The sequence below is a fragment of the Epinephelus moara genome, chromosome 19 (assembly GCF_006386435.1).
Source record: "Epinephelus moara isolate mb chromosome 19, YSFRI_EMoa_1.0, whole genome shotgun sequence".
NCBI classification, from domain to species: Eukaryota; Metazoa; Chordata; class Actinopteri; order Perciformes; family Serranidae; genus Epinephelus; species Epinephelus moara.
The window spans coordinates 4,576,168-4,598,273 of record NC_065524.1 but is presented as its reverse complement, the minus strand read 5'-3'; the positions used below and the strand labels follow the sequence as shown (position 1 = coordinate 4,598,273).

General features: G+C 40.6%; 3 protein-coding genes across 7 annotated transcripts in view; 2 read left to right on the top strand and 1 right to left on the bottom strand.

The window, feature by feature from the left end:
* LOC126406430 (heterogeneous nuclear ribonucleoprotein L-like) overlaps window positions 1–17,043 on the top strand; it is a 122,767-nt gene extending 105,724 nt beyond the window's left edge. For 3 of the 4 annotated variants that reach the window (XM_050070698.1, XM_050070699.1, XM_050070702.1), the window contains 4 exons: window positions 6,343–6,400; window positions 6,621–6,719; window positions 9,154–9,248; window positions 9,954–17,043. In XM_050070698.1, coding sequence (XP_049926655.1) covers window positions 6,343–6,400; window positions 6,621–6,719; window positions 9,154–9,212 — 216 coding nt within the window. In that variant the 3' untranslated portion in view covers window positions 9,213–9,248; window positions 9,954–17,043. The remainder of the gene's footprint in view (window positions 1–6,342; window positions 6,401–6,620; window positions 6,720–9,153; window positions 9,249–9,953) is intronic. The other variant, XM_050070700.1, reaches the window with a different exon arrangement.
* borcs7 (BLOC-1 related complex subunit 7) overlaps window positions 1–22,106 on the bottom strand; it is a 1,032,483-nt gene that overhangs the window by 471,697 nt on the left and 538,680 nt on the right. The window lies entirely within an intron of this gene.
* cdk1 (cyclin-dependent kinase 1) overlaps window positions 20,432–22,106 on the top strand; it is a 25,784-nt gene continuing 24,109 nt past the window's right edge. Inside the window, exons 1-2 of the mRNA XM_050070736.1 lie at window positions 20,432–20,543; window positions 21,259–21,301. Coding sequence (XP_049926693.1) covers window positions 21,265–21,301 — 37 coding nt within the window. The 5' untranslated portion in view covers window positions 20,432–20,543; window positions 21,259–21,264. The remainder of the gene's footprint in view (window positions 20,544–21,258; window positions 21,302–22,106) is intronic.

Sequence of the window (22,106 nt, the reverse complement as noted above, 5' to 3'; positions counted from 1 at the left end):
AATCCAGGGAAATTTGATGAGATGAGACAAGTGTTTCCAGAGGAGGCATTTCAAAGTGTCCTGAAAAGTTATGGCCAGTTCTTTGATTCAGGGAGACTGAGGTCTGAACTTCAATCCTATATTCAAACCAGAACTTGCAGGGCAACAGGGGAAAGCTGTGTGATTTCTTGCTGTTTCTTAAAGACATGGAGTTGGATAATGCAATGCTTCAGCTGTACAAACTGTTGTCATTAGTGGCAACAATTGGAGCTACATCTGCAGGTGTAGAGAGGAGCTTCTCCTGTTTAAAGCGGCTCAAGTCTTACACCCGCAACACAATGGGCCAAGGCCGTTTAAGCAGCCTAGCTCTGCTGGCCAGCCTAGCTCTGCTGGCCATTGAGAGGACACTGGTCAAGTCCCTGGAAAAGACGCCTAGTTGGTACAACAGGGTCACAGATAATTTTCTTGAAAAGGAACGGAGGGTAGAATTTACATATAAATAAACAGAGACTTTTTATGATGTAGGCCGAAAATGAGCTTCCCCTCCTTGAAAGACCAGCAGCCGCCACTGCTGTACACGTTATTTTAAGTGTTAATATACAGTAGACTCTGTCTAGGAAAGGTCAGTTTGCCAGTTTGGCAGAACTTCGGATTTTATAATTAACCAGTATATTTATTTATTTGACTGTTTTTCATGGTTATGTTGACCTCTTTTTCCCATGTGTTTGTTTGTTCATTACTGAGGAAAGGTTACATTTAAAATAAAAGTGTTCAGTGTTTAACATTTTTTTCTTCTGGTCCTTATTTCAAATAGGTTTTAAAAAATTCAATAATTATCGATATCGACTGATATGAAACACTTATATCGTGATACATTTTTCAGCCATATCGTCCAGCCCTAATGTATATATATATATATATATATATATATATACGTATATACATTCCTTGACTCCTCCGCCAAATTGCTCCTCTCCTCTGCCCAGAGTGATATCTAGAGGTGTGCAGGGTGCCCGCCCGAACAGGAGAAAGTAAGGGCAATATCCCGTGCTTTGATGCTCTGTCGTGTTGTATGCATATACCACTTCTGGGAGATACTCGGCCCACCTCCTTTTCTTCTCATGAGGGAGAGCACGTAGCAGGTCGTGGAGTGTTCCATTAAACCTCTCGCACTGGCCGTTTCCCTGCAGGTGGTACGGAGTTGTTCGACTCTTCCTCATTCCATACAACTTACAGAGCAACTGCACCACCTCTGCTTCAAAACATCTGCCTTGGTCTGAGCACAACTGGGCTGGCATGCCATAGGGTTAAATCCACCCCTTAACCAGGCACTTGGCCACGGTGGTGGCCTGCTGATCTCGGGTTGGAATGGCCATTGTGAATTTGGAAAACACGTTGGTCAAAATGAAAACATTCTCCCTCCCATCCGAAGAGGGCTCCAACACTGTAAAGTCCATTGCCACCGCTTCCAGCGGCTGGGACGCCAACAAGCTGCCCATAGATGTCACAACCTTGGGTTGGGGCGCCTTAGAGACAATGCACCTCTCGCAGGATTTACAAAATTCCTTAACATCTCTGTACATTCCTGGCCAATAATGTGGGCTAATCTCTGTGGGCCCTCCCCTGGCTTTTCTTGGTGATACAGGACCCCATCACACTCTACCACCCTCTCCCACTGGTGCAACAGCTCTAATGTTCTTGACGATTCGCCCAGCCACTCTCCATGGTTGGGTTTTTCTGCTCTACCCCAGTACTTGAGGAAAGCGGCCACTTCAGGATCAGCCTGTTGTAGTCTGGCTAGAGACTGTGCACTATAGAGCAGGAAACTGGTCGCGGATTTATTTTGGGTGGAGGGCCCTGCTGCCTGTTCATCACACCTGATAAGCTGGGGGGCGGGTGGGGCAGAGTAGTTGTCTGAGTGGGGGTCCTCCTCATCCAAGAGTGGCTCTGAGTACTCCCTGGACAAAGCATCAGCTGCTGCATTCTGCCGGCCAGGGTGGTACACTGTCTCATAGTCAAATCGGGCCAACTCTGAGACCCACCGCTACTCCACAGCTCCTAATTTTGCAGTCTGCAGATGGCTCAGTGGATTGTTATCAGTCAGAATGGTGAATTTCTTGCCAATACAATAATCTCGAAATTTGTCTGTAACAGCCCACTTAAGGCCCAGCATCTCCAGCTTCATGGCACTGTAATTTTCCATATTCCTCTCTGCTCCCCGGAACCCCCTGCTTGCGTATGCTACTGGCCTCCTCTGTCCGTTGACCTCCTGAGACAGGATAGTTCCGAGCCCCTGGTGACTGGTATCAATCTCTAAGGTAAAGGGTTTGGAAGAATCTGCATACGCCAACACCTGGGCGGACACTAGTCTCTGCTTGAGGGTCTGAAATGCCATTTCACACGAAGGGCTCCAGTGCTTCTCGAATGGGCATGCCGGTAGGGGCTGCCGCTACTGGTTTTTCTTGAATAAGCCCAAGGCAGAGAGGGCGTGAAGGGGAGCAGCTATTTTTGCGAAGTCCCTCACAAACTGTCTATAGAAGCTTGCGAAGCCAAGGAACGACTGCAACTCAGCCCCATAACGAGGGCTTCTCCACTCTGCCACCACCTTAATCTTCTCTGGGTCAGTTGCCAACCCCTGTGCCGAAATGATGTGACCCAGATACAACACCTCTGACTGGAAGAATGAGCACTTGCCAAGCTTCACCTTTAGGTTGAACTGTGCGACCCATGAGAGGACCAGATCTAATCGCTGCAAGTGTTGCTCAAATGTTGAAGAGAAAACAACAACATCATCCAAATAGAGCAGCAAGGCTTGGAACCGCTGATCTCCCAAGATATGCTCCATAAGCCGCTGAAACATCCCTGGTGCGTTGCACAAACCAAACAGCATTCTGTTGAATTCGTACAACCCGAACGCTATGCAGAATGCTGTCTTCTGCCGATCTTTCTCCGCCACCTCCACCTGGTTATGTCCGCTTGCCAAATCCAGTGTAGAAAACAACCTCGTGCCACTCAGGGAGTCCAGGGATTCTTCAATGTGTGGAAGTGGATACCCATCCTTTCGAGTCTTCGCATTCAACCGTATGTAGTCGACACACAAACGGATGGACCCATCTTTTTTCTGAACTATCACCAGGGGGGAAGAGTATGGGCTACTACTTTGTCTTATCAGTCCCTGCGCTAAAAGCTTCTTGATATGATTTTTCACCTCTTCATACTGGCTAGGGGCGATTCTCCGATACCTCTCACACACAGGTGCTTCGTCAACCACACGGATTTCATGTTGGATAAGATTGGTGCACCCCAAGTCACTATCAGAAGAAGCAAAAACATGTGAATGTTTGCACAAGAGTTGTCTAGCTTGTTCTGCCTGACTGTCAGAAAGCCCAGGGAAGCACAATTTGGCTATCTCCAGGGGCACTTCTCGAACCCCTGTGGCTTCTTGCTGCTCCCTGATCATAACTTGCTCTTGCTGTGGTCCCACCCGCTCAAAACAAACTGAAATGTCTTCCCCAGCTATAACTTCAGCAGCCTGCAGTGACGCAAGGCACGTATAAGCTTTCAACCTTACGTCAGTGCTCCCAACATTAATAACTGGGACAGCCAAATGGCCATTGCTAACCTCCACATATGCACTGGAGACCACTATGCCTCTGGGCAAGCTCCCCTCCTCAAACCCCAAAGGCTCGACTAACATAGAAGGAGGAGAACTTGCTATTGGGTGCAGACGCTGAGACAAAACACACTGAACCAGCGGGAACGAGGGTGGGGGAGGCAGCAGAAGCATAACACTTACTCTCAAAAGATATTGCCTGCTCATTCAGGCATGCTGCGAAAGCATACTCCCAGTCCATACCAGACACCGAGGATGGCAGTGGGCCAGAACTTTTACCACAGAGCATGAGCTCATAACACTTCTTAATCACATTCATACCAATTAGGCCTGGTACCATTCGCTTGCGCTGCTGTGCAATTTCGCCAACCAGATCTTCTACCACTACTATACCTCTCCCTGGTATAGTCTTGCCCAGTGCCACTGCCTCGATGTCAGTTTCAAAGTAACCAATGTATGGAATGTCCAACCCCTGGGCATGCAACCAGCTACAGTCATCTAGCCCCTTTTCTAATTTTGGTTTCAGATGTTGGTTGTTAAAAGCTTGCAGTAACAGAGGAGATATTTGACCCTGTATCCAACAAACATTTGAACTAGAACTGGAGAGCTTCCTTAAGGAGATCAAAAAAATATATAGTAGGCTGTTGTCTAATTGCTGTCTTAAGCTCCCTACGAAGGCTAATATCACACACGTTCTCAGCAAATTGGTCCCGCAGAGCTAACACTCCGGCCCACGCCTTACTTACTTTACTTTACTTCCATAATTCCTCCAATGATAGCCATTAACGCATGAGAGTACTCACGCAGTGACTCACCCTCTTTTTGCCTTCTGTCAAAGAACTGTTTTTGTAACTTAGTGAGCGATGGAGGCTGCCCATATATCTCTTTAAGAATTTCTAACACCTGGTCTGGATCTGACCGTACCATACCGCTTGGGGTTGATGCTTTATTTCCTGCCTAGCTTCTCCCCCCAGCTGTTCATGAATGAATGCTGCCTTTTTGGCACCAGTAAAGGGGCGATAACTCAGAGTAGCATTTAACTCATCCAACCACTCATAAAATGTAGCACTTGTACCACCAGTGAAAGTTGTACATTTCTTTTCTTTAGGCAGATACACAATACGCTCTCTGCAGATAGCTGATGTGCTCCCAGTATCTGCCGCCTGCCCGTTAAGAACGTTATTCATAGCCCTTAATTCTTCTCTTAAAGTGTCATTGACATCCTTCAGCTTAGCTATAGTTGCCTTATCCAGCTGTGCTCTGGCTTTAAGGGCTTTTACCTTTTGTTGTAACTCATCCGACATTGTTACCTATCAGACGCACCGGGCAGGCAAACACCTGTTACAATGATGCTGGATGTAGCTGGTGGAGGCTGCTGTGATGGCTGATCTTGCTTCTCCTGCTGTGATGACTCCAACACCGGCACTGCTCCAGTCCACTTTCACACATACACCCCAAGCACCATGCAAAACCCAGCTTGTCTCTTTTACCACTCAGGCTGCTGTATTCTACAAAGTAGACCCTGCTCACAGCACCAAACTTTAACCTTGTGATAAGATTACTTGCAGTAACTCTATACTTCTGAAGAATCAGCAGGCAGACTGTAAAGTTATGAAAATGAAAATAATCTTACATTACAATTTATCCAAATAGAAAAATAGATAAAATACAAGAAGTAAATATAGAAAGGAAACCAACTGGATCTTCAACAACGTTTCAATTACAGACACTATTGCACAAGATGTATAAAGTACAACTATGCTGTTAGGTTCACAGGGCTACTAAATTCAGAATAAATGCACTACAGTGGACTGGAGCAGATTACTTGCTCCAAATCAAGGGTCACTGTCAACACCAGACAAATGATTATACAGCAAATCATACCATTATTTATGATAACAAATACAAAAATGCATTTACATAAATCGCAGCCACAGTGCACACTCACCTCCCTACGGTGCACTAATTGTAGACACTTCAACAGACGACACAGGACCTGAGTCTGGTAACTCGCATCATCCTGTGCAATTAAAAGGAATCACACCCCATTAACCTCAGGACACAATGTCACAGCATCATACAAAAATAAAGAAAAGCAAAGATTTAAAGACAATAAAGATACCTGCTCAACCCCGTCTCTTGCATACCGGTTACTTCCCCTTCAATGAGACTGCTCGGCCGACAGCAGTGCCCTGAAGAAAGTTTTTACATTCAGTTCAATAACCGCACGCTTTACTGGGGTGCGAGCAAGTAAATTTGATGAAATATACTATCAGAACCACATCATACTCACACAGCCATGGAAAGAGAGACGCTAACAAAGTGCCTGGTATCTTAACAGACCGCTAGGAGAAAATGTTCTGTGTTCCACCTGGTGTCACAGGTAATTATGTTCTGACTACGCACCCGGTCACTTGGCCACAATTGTTTGCCACATGCTCACACTGGCCAGTTCATATATTTTCACATATTTCTGTTCTTCATTTTTTTACATATCATCCTGAAAAACTGCCATGTTTTGCAGGTTCAACATCAAACCAAATGAGGATAGTAATATTTCATATTTAGATGCACTGAGATGAGAAATGTCATGATCTAGACAGGAGCGGTGTGTAAATGTCTTGAATATGTTGTTGCTTGCTGAGGACAGATGGAGACTTGTCTGTGATGAAACCCTCCTATAACTGAAGTTTTACATCTAACCTAACAGAGCTTTACTTATTTATCAGCTGCTGTGTGTTTTTTGGCAGCTGTGTACGGAGCATGATGTGCCTGGCTTCGTCAAATTCAAGATGTTTGATGCCAAACGTAAGTAAAATTTGAACTCAGGTTCTTATTAATGTTTATTAAGTACACATTCTCCTTTTGTAGTCTGTGAAAGGATTCTTTACTGCTCTGTGTGAACTGATGAATTTGAAAGCAATTGTGTTAATTACATGTTACTCCCTCCTCCTACTCCTACTTTGTCTGTCCTTCTCAATTTATCTACCGCTCTCTTTTGATCTCACACTGTGTATCTGTCTCTTAGCCTCGTCTAAGACCATCTCTGGCTTGTTGGAGTTTGACAGTAAGACGGAGGCTGTGGAGGTCCTTACTGTTCTTAACCACTACCAGATCAGGATACCCAGTAAGTCTGTCTGAAAGACATTTTCTATCCAACAACCATTCATTTACTCAATGTCCAAAGTGGCAGAGTGTCATATGTCAAACATGAGCAGTGATTTATACAGATACAGTATGACCAATTTCCTCAGTGATACCCGACTATAATACCACAATATATGCTATCTATTTTATTAAGTGTTTTACATTTCACATAACATATAAAAACATTTTGATAAGTGTCCCTTAAATTGGTTATTAAAGAAGTGGGAACAGGATTTGTACCAAACTGACAGTGCACAGCTGCTAAGTAAACATTACACTAACAACAAATATAAGGTTTTCTTGAAGAGTAAACTTTACTAGAAATTAAATTAGTATTAAAAACAACTACAAACAACAACAAGACTAGAATATACTACACTAGAATTAGCATTTGAATCAGAACTACAATATGCTACATTGACTTTGATCATCATTAAATAAAGGTAGCACCTGTATCCTGAAGGTTGAATGAATATCTTACAGTTTCACTTACTTGTAACCAATGAATGATTCATCTTTAATTGTGCAGTACCCTTTGAAAACATGCCTGTTCAGAACAGCTTTTTCGAGAACCACTCATCCAAACAACTTCCCATGACATGGTACCCTACATTTGCTAACAGCTAGCCATGGGAGCAGGCTATTTTCGGGAGGGACTCTCTAAACATGTAGTTTTTCTCCTGGATACCTGAGGTTTTGTAGGAGGTAGCACCACCTTAGCCTGTGCTCGGAGTTCATTTTCATAATGGGATACCAGCATGCACCTTTGTAAGGAGGCAGGGCAAAAATCATGAATTAATGTGTTTTTATGAAACTGAGAAGTGGGAGTGAGTGGCAAAGTATGGGCTAGTTATGGCTCTGCGCCAGTGACAGCTATGGCTGCCCTTTAGAGAACTTTCACAAACTTCCACTTAGACTCAACAATGAATGAACTGATCAAAATTTTGTTGGTCAAAGGTCAAGGTCACTGTAACCTCACACAAATGTCTATTAGAATAAAATGATGAAGTGATGACATTTTATATGCCAAAGGTCAAAGGTCAGTTTCACTGTGACATCATAATATTCTTCAAAAACACTTCTGGCCATTATTCATTGTCATAGCTCAGGAACAGAAGGGGAGACATTTGGTTAGATACTGAATGGGTGATATTAATCTTGGGTTCATGTGAAGCATCCATGTTTTAGAGTATGTAGCTTCTTTTCAGCAATGTCCATATTTGAAGCATTATCAACTGTCATGGCTACATATGAGTTTGGACAGACATGGATGTAAACTCTTACTGCAACTTGATTGGTTGGTGGAGGCATACTTTTTCTAATTTATTTCTAAAACTTGGAAAATTAGGTAAACTAGACTGAATAATACACACATACAATATGGGATCAGTTTATGTGATGCATGGCAAGTGTGAATACAGAATATACTGTTCATGTTTTCTATAATTATATGTGGTCTCACACAAATGGAAACTGCTAGTCTGTCTTGCAAGCGAGGCCGGTTTTAACGCAGGGGCAAGAGGGGGCAATGCCCCCTTAAACAAATATTTTGCCCCTTCAAATCAAATCCGCCGAAAAAGGCACAAAACAGAAAAGTTTTCTCATCTATCTCCACTCCACTCCGTGCTGTGTGCCGGCTGTGTGTGATCTACTGTCTGCAGTCGGCAGAGACCCTCCCCCCAGTAAACACCCAATCACTGTTTAGTATGCAAATGAGCCTAGATGCATCTGCATCAGGTTTCTCAGTCTCAGTGAGGCAGAATGCATCAGTAGCATGAAGCTCCGTTAAACTCATCGTAGCGTTTCGTGTCGTGAGATACTTAATATATAGTTAACAACAAAAAACAAGTAAATATAGCAGTGTGAGCATAGAGTGTGAGCCTGTCAGTGCGAACGCTTCTTCAATCACACAAGCACAGCGAGAGATGAGTGCCTGCTGCATGTCACATGCTGAGGACAAATGCCCTGTGTGTGCCAGACCCCTACATAAAGCCCCGCCCAGCCTCTAGTTCTGCACGCTGTTTTTTGATAATCACAGTGATTTTTACAAAGCTTTTATTAACGTTTCACTCCTGCATCTTTCAGCAGCTCAAAGGAGAGTGGAGTGAAGGGAAAAAAATGACAAAAAAACAAAACAAAACAAAAAAATATAAAATGTTCTGCTCTGGCCTATATCTGTTGTGTTTGTTAGTTCTGTTAGTTTGAGAAGTTTTTTTTATAAGACTAGCTTTGGTAAATACTGGCTATAGTGAGGTTATTGTAATTATTAGGTTCAAATTTATTTCATATGTCTAGATGCCTAATGGCCATCCAATAAGATAAATGTTAAGATGTTGGTTGTGCCTGGATGAAGGATATTTTTATTTTATTTTTTCTTAATTTTTATTTTATTTTTTGTTTATTTTATTTTTCAGTTTTCCTCCCTGAGGGATTGCCACCTTATTGTGGTCAGGGGGTTTGTGTGCCTCAGTGACCCTAAGAGCTATACCAGCAGGAGCTTAGTGTTCAGGTGGGACACCCAAGTTGGACAGGTCTTAGGGTAGAGGCCTGACAAAGTGCAATCCATTTCTTTAGGTTGGGGGTTGGACACACAGCTAACAACAACCCAGTTCCATGTAGAAAACACTGTTATCAACAACAAAACAAGCGGCGAGCACATTTGAGACCACGGTGGTATAATTTAAGTAAAAAATAGGACACGCACATCCTCAAAGTCCACTGGGTTGGGTGCTGGATCACAAAGTATCAAAAGCATGAAAAAAGAAAAAAGCGATCCGCACACCAAAAGAGCTCCTGTATGCAATTTTTTTTGCATGGTTTCGAGCTCGAAACGTCACGCAAAATAAAAAATTGCATACAGGAGCTCTTTTGGTGTGCGGATCGCTTTTTTCTTTCTTCTTTTTTCATGCTTCTGGTATAATTTAATCCATCTAAAGGGTCCTTGGGTTCTCAGGAATACACCCACCAAATGTTGAAGACAATCAGATGATCGGATGTCAAGAAAATCAGAGGACAGACATACAGACAAAGACTCCTCCCATTTTAGTTCAATGAACACTTGTTTTAGCTGAATAAAATCTCTTTACTGCACTCCCTGCTATCATTTCTCATTTCTAATACCCCTATATCTGTGACAGAGTGGGCTAATGGCTATAATACAGCCTCTAATACTAACTATGTTTGTGTGTGTGTGTGTGTGTGTGTTTGGTTACAGATGGGTCCAACCCATACACCCTGAAACTGTGTTTCTCCACCTCGTCTCATCTATAAAAGGTTGCAGAGCACAAGAAGAGGCTGCTGAGCCTGATGAAGGCTGACCTCTGACCTGAGAGACGGAGAGGGACCATGGCAGACAGACATGTGGAGGAGACATATATAAAAGAGGAAGAGAATCAGAGAGAGATGTGGCCTTTAAGGAGATAAAGATGGGAAGGAAAGCACTCAGGAGAGAGAGAAGACACTGTCACTTTCTCCAAACTGAACATCAAACACACACCCATCACCCCTCCCTCCAGACTAGTCTAAAATACTCAAATTATATGTTTATATTGTTATATGGGATGTCTGGAGGACACTGCTCATGTGTTTGTCCCAGAAGTCTTCACTGAATGGTAAACTTGTCTTTGAGTGTAGACCTGGAATGACTGACAGACAGACAGACACTCTGAGAAATTTACTGTACAAACTGGATGTCGTCATCATTTTTGCACATGGTGACTTAAACCATATTTTAAAAGTGGATGAATACAGTGTGTTATTTTGCATTGCCATTGAACAAGTTCTCATTTAGGGTTTATTAGTGCTACATGAACATTTTACCCTGGCAGCAGCGAAGCCGTAGGACAAAGGTGTCTCTCCCCACTGTTTGGCCGAGAGCGAGATAGCTCAACCACCGAGCAGCTGTTAAGTTTGCTGTGGATGTTCATGGTCCCCAGAGGAAGACTCCAAAGGTTTTGGTGACCCTCTGACCTGACTTTACCTCTACCACCAGCATGAGGTCAGAATTCTCAGCCAACACTTCGACCTGACATGGCAGGGCTGACTTGGGTTGGTTGGCACACAGATATTTTCTGGTCCTTTAAAAGTCACAGAAACAAAAATGGAACAAAAATGTTTGCTCTCTTCACCTGCACCCATCTACTACGATGATACATCTAAAAGTCACTAATACACTGGTCTGTGGACTAAACATAATATAAAACTGTGTTAGATATAGATATTGGAAAAGTGTTACTTTTGGTTAATAGACAAAGGAATCAGCTACTTAAGCAATATCACATGAGAGGGAGTGATGTTGTACTGTATATCGTCACGGCTGTGATTCGGTCGAAGGCACGGGGCCGCAGGCCGAGTGCCGAAGACAGTTACAGCAGCCGAACAACAGTTCAACAGAGTAAGGAAATGTTAACAAAAGGTGATGAAATCAATTATTTAAGTATGTTATGTAGCTCCGCAAAAAAAAACAGTTCCCCCAGTCTGTTGCCAGGCAACGCAGCACACATGCCAGGAACTCACAAGCTACTTTGTATTTACATTGATCTGCAGCTGTGTAACTCCGTCCAGTTCGGCTGATGAAACGTTGGCAAACCTGGATGTTGGCACGGCAGGATTCAGCTTCCACTCTCCCTCATCCTCATCAGTACCTCATCAGATGATCATTGATAATTCAGTATATATAGTGTAACGCTATAGTGTCAGTTTGCGTCAATGTAGCGAGTGTGACAGCTGGTTAATTAACGGTTGTATTTATATTTATAACACCTGTGAGCAGAGTGATTTTACTGTTACAAGTCCCAGTGATGTTGTACTCTATATCAGCACTCACGGAATGCCTCTCGTCCAATCAAATTACTCGGTCGGAACTAACTGTTGTATAAATTTTGATATAAGAATTGAAAGTTTGTGATGAGTGATGGTAGCTGGCTAACACAAAGTTAGGTCAAATGTGAGCAAGGTTTATTATTAGTAGTATTAGTAGTAGTAGTAGTAGTAGTAGTAGTAGTAGTAGTAGTAGTAGTAGTATTTTGAATGGTCAATGGCAAAAGTAATTGACAATTCTTGATAAATTACTGATAAACTGCAATAGAAACAGTCCGCTAGTTCATATATTGGTATTTTTTTGGTATTTCATATTCCTAAAATCTGTACAATTTAAAAACTAAAAGGTTATGATAAAAGTATTGAAATTATGGCATAATTTAAAAAAAAAAGAAAAAAGAAAAGATACAACAGACATTCCTTTTCACCATCATGTGGACCACTTGTACCATAACATAATGTTTTGTTGTAACTATAGCATTTTAACATTATGCCAACTGATCCCATAACATGTGCCCCCTTACTGGGCTGGTTAGCACAAACACACAAAATTACTTTAATCACAAATTCCCTAATGTTAGAAAACATTAGTGGACATTAAATCATATATATTTACAACTGAGACCTTAACCTTTCATTCGCTGCTGGTTAGAATATTCTTACCTAAATTATGCCAGAGAAATATGGAAGACAGTGAAAAGTGTGCCAACCAACCCCCAGTCTCCCCTGTCTGAAAAATATAGGCAGGCATGAATATTCATGTTTCCAAGAGGATGAATTCTTCAAATATTACTGCTATTTCTTAAAGCCATACTCTCATCATTCCCACCTTCACCAAATGTTTAACCTGAACATAAGAAATATCAAACTCTAATAGGCAGATTGTCATGACATTCACAGAGCACATTAATTCTCCTCAGAAGATAACTTCTTTACATTTTTGTTCTTCCCTTTAGCGCCACCTCAAGCCAGAAAATCAACTTTGTATACGATATTTCTGCTGATTGTTATGAAAGTTGCCTATTCACATTCATATTCCTGAGATGACCCTTTTTTTATTGCTTCTACGGCCTTTTCTCGAGCAACACCCTCAGGAGAAGTTTTACATTTTCAGCCACACTTCTTGTGAAGCTCTAAGAATAGTTAAGTTATTACTGTGTTTTTTTTTATTCTGTCTTGTAAGTTGTGGGGTGTCATGAAATGACAGCCTCATGGGGCTGTGAGCAGGGTTTGAGGTTTCTAGTTGGATGGCAGAGGCACTACATGTTACTGGCAGCACCAAAGAGAGAGATGTCAAGGCACACTTATTGCACTGACCAGGTTGAGCTAATATGTATAAACAATGAGCAGTGTAGGTAGTCCATGCACTGGCTATGTAAACTACTAACATTTATCTCAACATAATGCTATCTCACAAAAGTTTCATCAGCCTCTAGAAAAAAACTTATATTAATCTGAGTATTTCATTATCACGTCTTCCATTATTGTCTAAAATAATGGAATAAGGTTGTGATTTTCTGTTTTTGCTGTGACCAGAACATATTTAGAATGGACTTAAATAGTGTCACTTTAATATTTTGCCATAGGCTGAAAACTTGTGATAGCTCTTTGTCACTCAGTATTGTGTATATACAATCTTATATTTTTTATCTCTCGTATGTGCTGCAGGAGTATTTAACTCACGTGGTATCAGTGTAATATTACAGTGACTGTTTGAATTTGATTTTGCCCATGGGTCTGTGCATTATGTTTGTATATGTATGCATATGTTAAGTTAAAAATTGTCAGTAGAATTACGCATTTATAACACAACAGGCCACAACAGAGTGACCACACCAAACACACTGATGACATATGGTATTACTGAGTGCAGTCATCAACTGTGCCAGTTCACTGCAGTCAGAGCAGCAGCCTGAGGCTTGGTTTTAAAGGTGGAAGGCAATTGAATTTGTGGACTGGAGTAGAATTGCAGCAGTGTCGGTGGCCCTGCACTTCCCATTGTACAGTTTAGATGCTGGATTTTCATTAAATAGAATGCAGATAAATGTTGGTGGGTTTAAGTTCTTAGGGTCTCAGTCAGCTGCTTCCTGTCACTTCCTCTTGTATGTGCTCCTTTTGCAGCATCATTTGCTGTTCACATGGAAATGAATCATTTTCTGACTCCATCCTGAGCCATTTCACAAATCAACAGGTGGCTTATTGACATATTAGAGGTGCTGAAACTTCAATGATTACTGTTAAGATCCCACTGGTGGACATGTGTTTGTTTAAAACCTAAAGTGAAAGCACCATGTCTTCAGGGCAAGTCAGGCATCAGAATCTGAGCATGAGCTCAGCTTGATTTCCTCCCTCAGTATTGATCCTAATATGTGCTGAGCCAAAAACCATGTTAGAGAAGTAATGGGCCTGAGACCAGATTTTGCCTTTGCCTAAATATAGTCCATATATATATGGATGGTATGAATATTTGATCTAACTCATCAACCTGTTAATATTATGGGTGGGAATCACCAGAGGCCCCACAATACAATATTATCACCATACTTGAGCCACTATACAATTTTATTGCGATTTTAAACATGTTGCTGAGTATTGCAATAACATATATTGAAATGCATTGCAAATTATTACCTTTTACCTACCTTAACATCTGTCTGATCTAATAAGATAAAAAGTTTTCAGTATGTCCATCTCACTTCAGTCATTTACACTGCAGCAAAATGTATCTAGTGGACTGATGAAGCAACTCATTCTTTTATCTTAGTAGGCTACAAAGAGTTTAATTTGTATTTTCAATATTATTAATTTACATTATAAGAAAATCAATACTACTTGGCGTTGTGTGTCAATGAGATATTTCCACGCAAACATATCGTAGTATTATGCTGTATCAATTTTCCCCCCACCCCTAGTTAATATTAAAGTCTGACTCATAAAAAATTATGATACCAGTACCACTACCGGTACTCTTAAATTGATACCGATAGAGTACTTCATTCGGTACCCATGACATCAATGGAGTGGGGTGGAGTACTTCTGATCGTTTTGGTGGCACCTCGGCACGCTGAACTGCCAACTCAGTCAAATACACTGCATTCGACTTCACCACACCACAGACTTGTATGGGTTGTAACATTAGCTGCTGCTGTGGGAGTGTGAGCTCCATGCCAGGTACAGAGAGTCCACCTACACACACACAGTGACAGGGCTAATTGTTAGTACCACACTGCTAACATTACTTCACAGGCTTAACAACAGAGTCGAGCCGTTTCAATGTCAGTGTGAGTCTGTTGGGACTGTTTAACAGCTCTGTATTGGATGTTAGCTACTGCTGCTGTGTTAGTTTGTGCTAACCAGGTAGACTTTGAACTTAAGATTCGCAAGGGGACAGCTGCTTCAGAAACGGCTTACCGGGCCGAGCAGAGCAGCTCTGGAGACACAGCAACACAAAGTTTGCTTAATCGGCAGCAGTGCTGGACTCGTTACTCTAAAAATGTAAGATATTACTCATTACGCGTTACTCTTTTCAAAAGTAATAAGATTTTACTTATTACTCTGTGCCAACAGTAATTTGCCACACTACTTGTAGCTGCAGCTACCCATGATTAAAATCAAGTTTTGGTTGTTTAGCCAGTGTAGCGCTACTTGCTACTTTTAGTAAGACTACCTGCAGCAACAGTATTCTTGTCATCTTTCTTCCTGACAAAATCAAAGTAATGGGAATATTTACAGCCGCTAAGGTAAGCGTTTTCAACTAGCTTGCTGCTTTGTGACGTGCCTGTGCAGCCCGACGATTACTAAAATGAGTCCGCTGATGTGATGTTGTATTTCAAGTCTGTAGTGATGTGATAACAAAAGTAACGTTGTAAGTTGTTTGGTTTGGGGTAACTGTAATATTATTACTGAAATTTTATAGTAATTAGTTACACTACTCATTACTGAAAAAAAAGTAATATTATTACTGTTATGCATTACCAGCAACAGGTCACTGCCCAACACTGTTCAGTGGGAAGTTGGCCCAGTGTGGGATCAGATCCCCGGCACAAAAAGGATCCAAAGCAGGTATCGTTTGACTGAACACGTTTCAGTACGACTTGGTGCCAGGTTATTTCAGTCAATACTTTAAAGCTGCCTCTTATCATTATATCCTTCATGTGTATTTCTTCTTTATTCTCGAAACATAGTGACAGGTCAATCTATAAACGTAAACCAATGGATATACCAATATACTGATAGGATGAACAGAAAGGCTGGATTTTCAAATCTGGGATGGCTTTATTGGTTGGACTCAACACACTCACTAGTGCAACGTGAGGTCACCACTGAAGACAGGTTGTTTTCTACCAAGTTCAAGGGCCCATTTTAAGGAATCTTCTAAAGTTTGGGCCATCGATTCTGTCCGGAATAATTAGTAATCAGCATACCTGCTGGGATTTGAGCACTGCTGTGCTTATCATTACATTTGAGTCCACGGTGCAACTTAACACAAGACAGGTTTTAGTCCGGTGGTAATGCAAGGGTAATGCACCATCTATTACACATTATGCACTGCTTTTTACAATCAAGTGCACAACTACTGTAAGACCAGTACACGTATGTCAAAGTAGAGCCAAGCAGCTCTCCAGTTTGGCTGTGATTTTAATGCACACCTTCCTTAAGAATAGACAGTCTGTATCAATTCTTTGTTGTACCTTTAAAATACTTTGTCCAGAAAAAGCTTATGCTCATTTCAATATCAAATATATACCTATTTGCACTACGCATGTAAAATAACTAGAATTACATAATGTTAAAGGACCTTTTGCTTTGTCATATTAAACTTTTTTTCTTGCATGCCTTATTTTATAATCTGATGCTCATACAAGATTATTTTTGGTGGATTTTGCATAAAATATGTGAATAGATAGGCCACCTAAAATCAGAGCAGATGTTTGGGCACAGTAACAAAAAGCACATTGGCTCCAGTCCATCCTGTTTTTCATGTTGAACATGCAGATTTTATCGCTCCAAGCCTTTCTTTAAGTACGCAGAGATCCATCACACTTGTGAATAAGGCATGCTTTTTGTACATAATATGTAATTAATGAAAAGGTGTGAAAAGTTTTTGACAAATCAGTCTCACTTAGTTAAATTATTGATCATTTTGGTGTTGTTTGTATGTCTCGCAGAAATTGAATCTTACTGTATTTCTAAGAAGGTTTTATTTCTTCCTTTTTAAGTTTTTGAAGCACTTAATGAGAGATTGATAAATGACGGCTGTTGTTACTCTGAAGCTGATTGAGTTTTTCATCGCAGGACTGACAGTATGAGACAAATCCACAGGTTTCTCATCATTTTGAGGCTGTAAAAGCTTATTGTTGTTAGTAGTCTATAATTCACAAACAATAGTGTTCCATTCATTTAAGAATCTCTGTGGGTGTAACTTATATGTACATGTTGAAATTGAATAAATTAAGGTTTGGAGCTGTAAGGTCAGCTACACACAGCTCAACTCAGCTGTCTCTCACTCGTCTTCATTTATTATTTTCACATAAGCAGGATAACCTTGTTCATAGTTTTAACCTCAGTGAAAATGATTAAGGACTTTTTGCCTCCGCACCAATAATATTCATGGCTGGAGGCATTATGTTTTCAGGTTGTCCATATGTCCGTCCCATTCTCACTAACACAATATCTTAAGAATGCCTTTAGGGAATTTCTTCAAATTTGGCACAACTTCCACTTGGATTCAACAATAAACTGATTAGACTTTTGTGGTCAAAGGTTAAGGTCACCATGACCTCATCTGTCTGAAGGGTATTTTTTTTTTTTCAAATTTGGCACAAATGTTCACTCAGACTCAACAACGAAATGATCTGATTTTGGTGGTCAAAGGTCAAGTTTACTGTGACCTTGCCTCTGTCACATTCTCCTAAACGCAATATCGCTAACACAAGTGTCCCCTTGGACTTAAGAATCTGCAAATCTGAGGTTCATTTTGTATCCAAAAGGTCAAAGGTCAACTTCACTGTGGCATCATAATATTCTGCACAAACACTTTTCTGTCAGTTATCCTTCGTCATATCTCAAGAACAGAAGGGGAGACATTTGGTCAGATACTAAATTGGTGACACTCATCTTGGGTGTCCACCTTGAAACTGTGTTGATTGTATGGATCTTCTGTGCTGCTGGGGGTCAGATGTGTGTCAAGTGTCCAGGTGTCCACAGATATAGATGCAAAGTTACTGCAGCTTGACTTGACTCACCAAGGCATACAAGCACAGAGTGGTAATTCTAGTTTGACACTAACCAACATAAAGAAATACTTAGGTGTTAAAATTATATTTTTCATTCTAAGGGAGTTTTTTTTAAATTATTTATCAGGAGTTTTCTTATGAATTCAGTGTTCTTTCCTATCAAGTCTGGAGTGCTACTGTTATAATTATAGATTTTTAATTAAGCAATATCACACTCGAGCTCATGATGTTATACTCCTATATCGTCACGGCTGTGATTCCGTCATAGGCACGAGGCCGCATCATGAGCTCGAGTGTGATATTGCTTTTATACAACAGTTCAAAAGTTAAATAAGCAAGGCTGATTAAGAAATGTTGAAAAATGAGGACAAAATAGATAATTTAAGCATTTTATTTGTCTTCCGCCAACAAAAATAGTTCCCTCAGGACTCTGCTGTCACCGTTGCTATGTAACACAGACATGGTGCGCCAGGCACTTACTCTTTATACACATTTATCTGCACGTTTCCATTAATTGTGCAGCCGGTGAAATAAGTCTGTGGTGACTGCATGGTGGACTGTCGCTTCACAGGCACAGCCGACTCTGCCTTCTGATCTGACAGTATGTTGCTTTTCTCCAAGTCATTGAGCTCCGCTGATGAAACACTGACAAACCTGGATGTGTGCTCAGATGGATTCAGCTTCTCCTCTCCCTCATCTTCCTCTGATGACCATTCATAGTTCAATTCAAAACTTATTTTAGGAAATAAATCCATATTTTTGGCTGTTTGACAGTGGATGAATTAATTAGCCTGCAACGCAACTGCTGACCTAACCGTCAGTTTTGATTTGATTGTTGATTGCAATCAGCTGTGAGGCGGAGTGATACATACACAGTGAAATAACCGTGATGTTGTACTCCAATATCATCACGGTTTTACTGTCTCTCCACCAATCAGATTGCAGGGCCGGAACTAACTGTTGTATAATACCAAATAATCAATGAATGTGCTATTGTAAATGGTTTATTAAATTAGCATTTAAATTATGCATTGACTAGCTAAAAGTAAAATGCTGAGATTACGTACAAGAAATTACTTTTTGAAATCTTTTAAAAGTTGATATTTAATTCATTATTTACAGACAGTATCATGAGATAGGAACTGTAACCAGCATATAACGACCTCTTTAAGTATTTTACTTGTACAGCTCCTGTTGTTTTACTTCTATCTAAATGCAAATCCAATTCATATATATTTTCTTAAATGTAATAATTGTTGTAATAAATGTCATACTTTCCTGTCCCATCAGTACATGTAAACCTGAACCCACTGTGGTCAACCAATACAAATACACTGTGAACCTGTGGGAAACATGGGCTAACCTGATCACAGTATAGTATATGGATATCAGACACGTGAAGGTTTGAATTTAATTTATTGTTAGGTTTTAACACTGTATTATACTGTACTTGCATACCTTGCTACCTCCTCTCCTAAGTAAGGGCAAGACCCACTGACTGTAATGTTTTGCATCTCTTGGTAGTCTTTAAGAATCTTTTTTTTAGTTTAGTCTTTTTTATTTATTTTTTTTAATCATTTTGTGTGTTTTTGCAGTTGCTTGGGTCTCTTTTGGGTCATTTTGTGTCTTTTTGATCATTTTACACCATGTAGTAGTCATTTGGTGTCTCTTTGTGGTTGTTTTGTGTCCCTTTGTGGTGGATTTGTGTCTCCATGTGGTTGTTTTGTGTCCCATTTTTTGCCCATTTTTGTAGTTATATTGATTCTCCTTGCAGTTCCTTAGCATCTCTTTGGGGTCTTTTTGTGTCTTCTTGTGGTCTCTTCGTGGTTGATTGGTGTTCATTTGAGTGACATTTTGCAAGTGCCCCCTGACATTGGGCCCCTGGGCCTATTCCCAGTATGCCCGCTCAGTAATTCATCCATGAATATGACGTATTTTCACAGTGAATGTCCAGTTATTTTATCATGTTACAAGAAAAAAAAATCTTTTATTCCACAACACTCAGTGGAATCTGTGTGTACTCAGACCTCATCATTTTATACACAGAGCAACTATATGTTAAGGCTCTGTCTTTACTACCAACAACTTTGACATGTAGGACCTTTCAAAGAGTAATTTCACTTGTCCACCATCTGTACTTCAGCTGTGTGGTTTAAGGCGGATCTACTAACCATCATCTGCTTGGGTGTCATTCAGTCTTTGAATCTGTTCCACTAGCCTGGTCCATAGTGTTTCTTAAATGGTCTTGACAAACCTAAAAAAACATGCTGCTGTGCCTTTCTATCCATATTCTCCAATGATGGAATTCTACAACCAGATTGAGCAAAGACAATTTATGGAGTGTAAGCATAATTTTAATAAAGATAAACCAGATGCAGACGCACGATTATAGATGTTTAAATACTAACATGCCATGCTGTCCCTGCGCAACACTTTCTACCAGCTTAAAAAACACAAGACTGATCCAATAGATGCTTACAGGACTGATAAAGTAGACGATGGTCTCTGCCTGGGAGACGACACTCGGGGCATAACTGTTCCTGGCTACGACGGCGCGTTCTCTCCCGCTCAGTCCACGTGATAGCATCCCGTTCCCTGATTGGCGGTTTTGAAACACATTACGAGAACTCATTGGTCTGTCTTTGAACCGCTGTTCAACTGCGGTCAATTCAAAAGAGTCTGTCAGCATTCCAGCGGCAGTCTGTGCACCAGAGTAACGTTAGGCACGATACGAAACGAGGCAAAGCCAGGTGAGTAACTTATTATTTTACTTTCTACGGACTGAAAACTGAATTAAGTGATTTGTCAGGTCAGTTGAAAACTTTGACCCATTGACCCGGACAGACGGCGAGTCAGCTGCAACTAGAAAATCAACAGAAAGTAGCCTTGTGGATTTAGCATGAGCTAACGTAAAGCTAACATCAGTGACCTTAACCTGTTCGCTTAACGTTAGCAAGGAAATAACGGCAACGCTGACTTTATATCATTTTCATCTTTCCAGGTTTAAGTTACAGTCTTAAGATACACTAACGTTAGTGAACTGTCCACAGCTGATGCTAAAACTCAGTGTTAGAGGAGGTAAGTTAACATTATGAGCTCGCCATAAATCTAGGATAACGTTACTGTTATATTTTAAGTAGCGTAACAGCATTATTTAGGCATCGTAACTTAAACGTTAATTTGCCGTGATTCATTGCTGTAGCTAAACAGTATTAGTTAAATTTATAGTGAACATGATGTGCCTGATTCATACTGTTAGCTTTTCACAGCCTTGCTAGGCCACATTTTACATTGTAAGTAAAACAGTGACTTCAACTTAATGTCATTAGCTAAAATGTGACAGTAGGTTAATAAAATCTAAGTTTGAAATGAAAAGGTAACTATTAATGTTACTGTAAAGTAATGACAGCTGTTGAAACAGAACGCTTGACATGACAGTATTGTTGTTGTTTGTTTGTTTTTCAGGCAATAATGGAAGACTACCTGAAGATAGAGAAAATTGGAGAAGGTTTGTCTGTTTGTTTTCTTGTCTTTATCTCAGTTATTTAAAAAAAAAAATGCACCAACTGTACGCTAAAGTATGGAAGGTTTCGGCTTCAAAGAGAACACCACTAAAATTAAGAATTCCAATATGTCATGTTATAGTTCAACTTGTATAGGCTAAATATGAACTACTCTCAAAGAGATGTAAGGGTATGAAGTCTGGAGCTGCTCCATAGACAATGAATGGGAGCCTGATTTTGTGGACCCACTGAATGTTTGTTTTCTTTTTTTATACTCGAATGAGCTTTATTCTATTGTTGTGTTCTCAGTTCTCAAACAGCATGTACTCATATATTCAGAATATTCCCCTTGCTGCTCTAAGTAGTTCTTTTCACACAGAGATCGTGTTACGGAGCAGCCACAAAGTCCCTTCTTTATGCCTCCATTGCATTTTTACACAGGACAAACAACAGTGGCATCATGCTGCTCCAGTGTGTGATATTGGAAAGCATGCCGGTGTTGCACCGAAATCTGTGACAGTCGGAATCTGTGACCGCTGTACAGCCATCAGAATATGTGACCTCTGTGTTTCTATCTCTGTGATGATCCCAAATACAAATATGTGTCCATATTAATGTGAGAGGATGACAGAAGGATTGAAAACAGTTATTTTGAGGTTTAAACTCATTATTATGCAGATTCAGTGAGGTCACATATTCTGATGGCTGTGCATCTAGCTCTTTACAGTTGAAGTTTGAAATGAAAATACATCTGTCCAAATATTGAGGCAATAACAGAGCACCTGTGTCGATGTTTACTCATTTATTAAA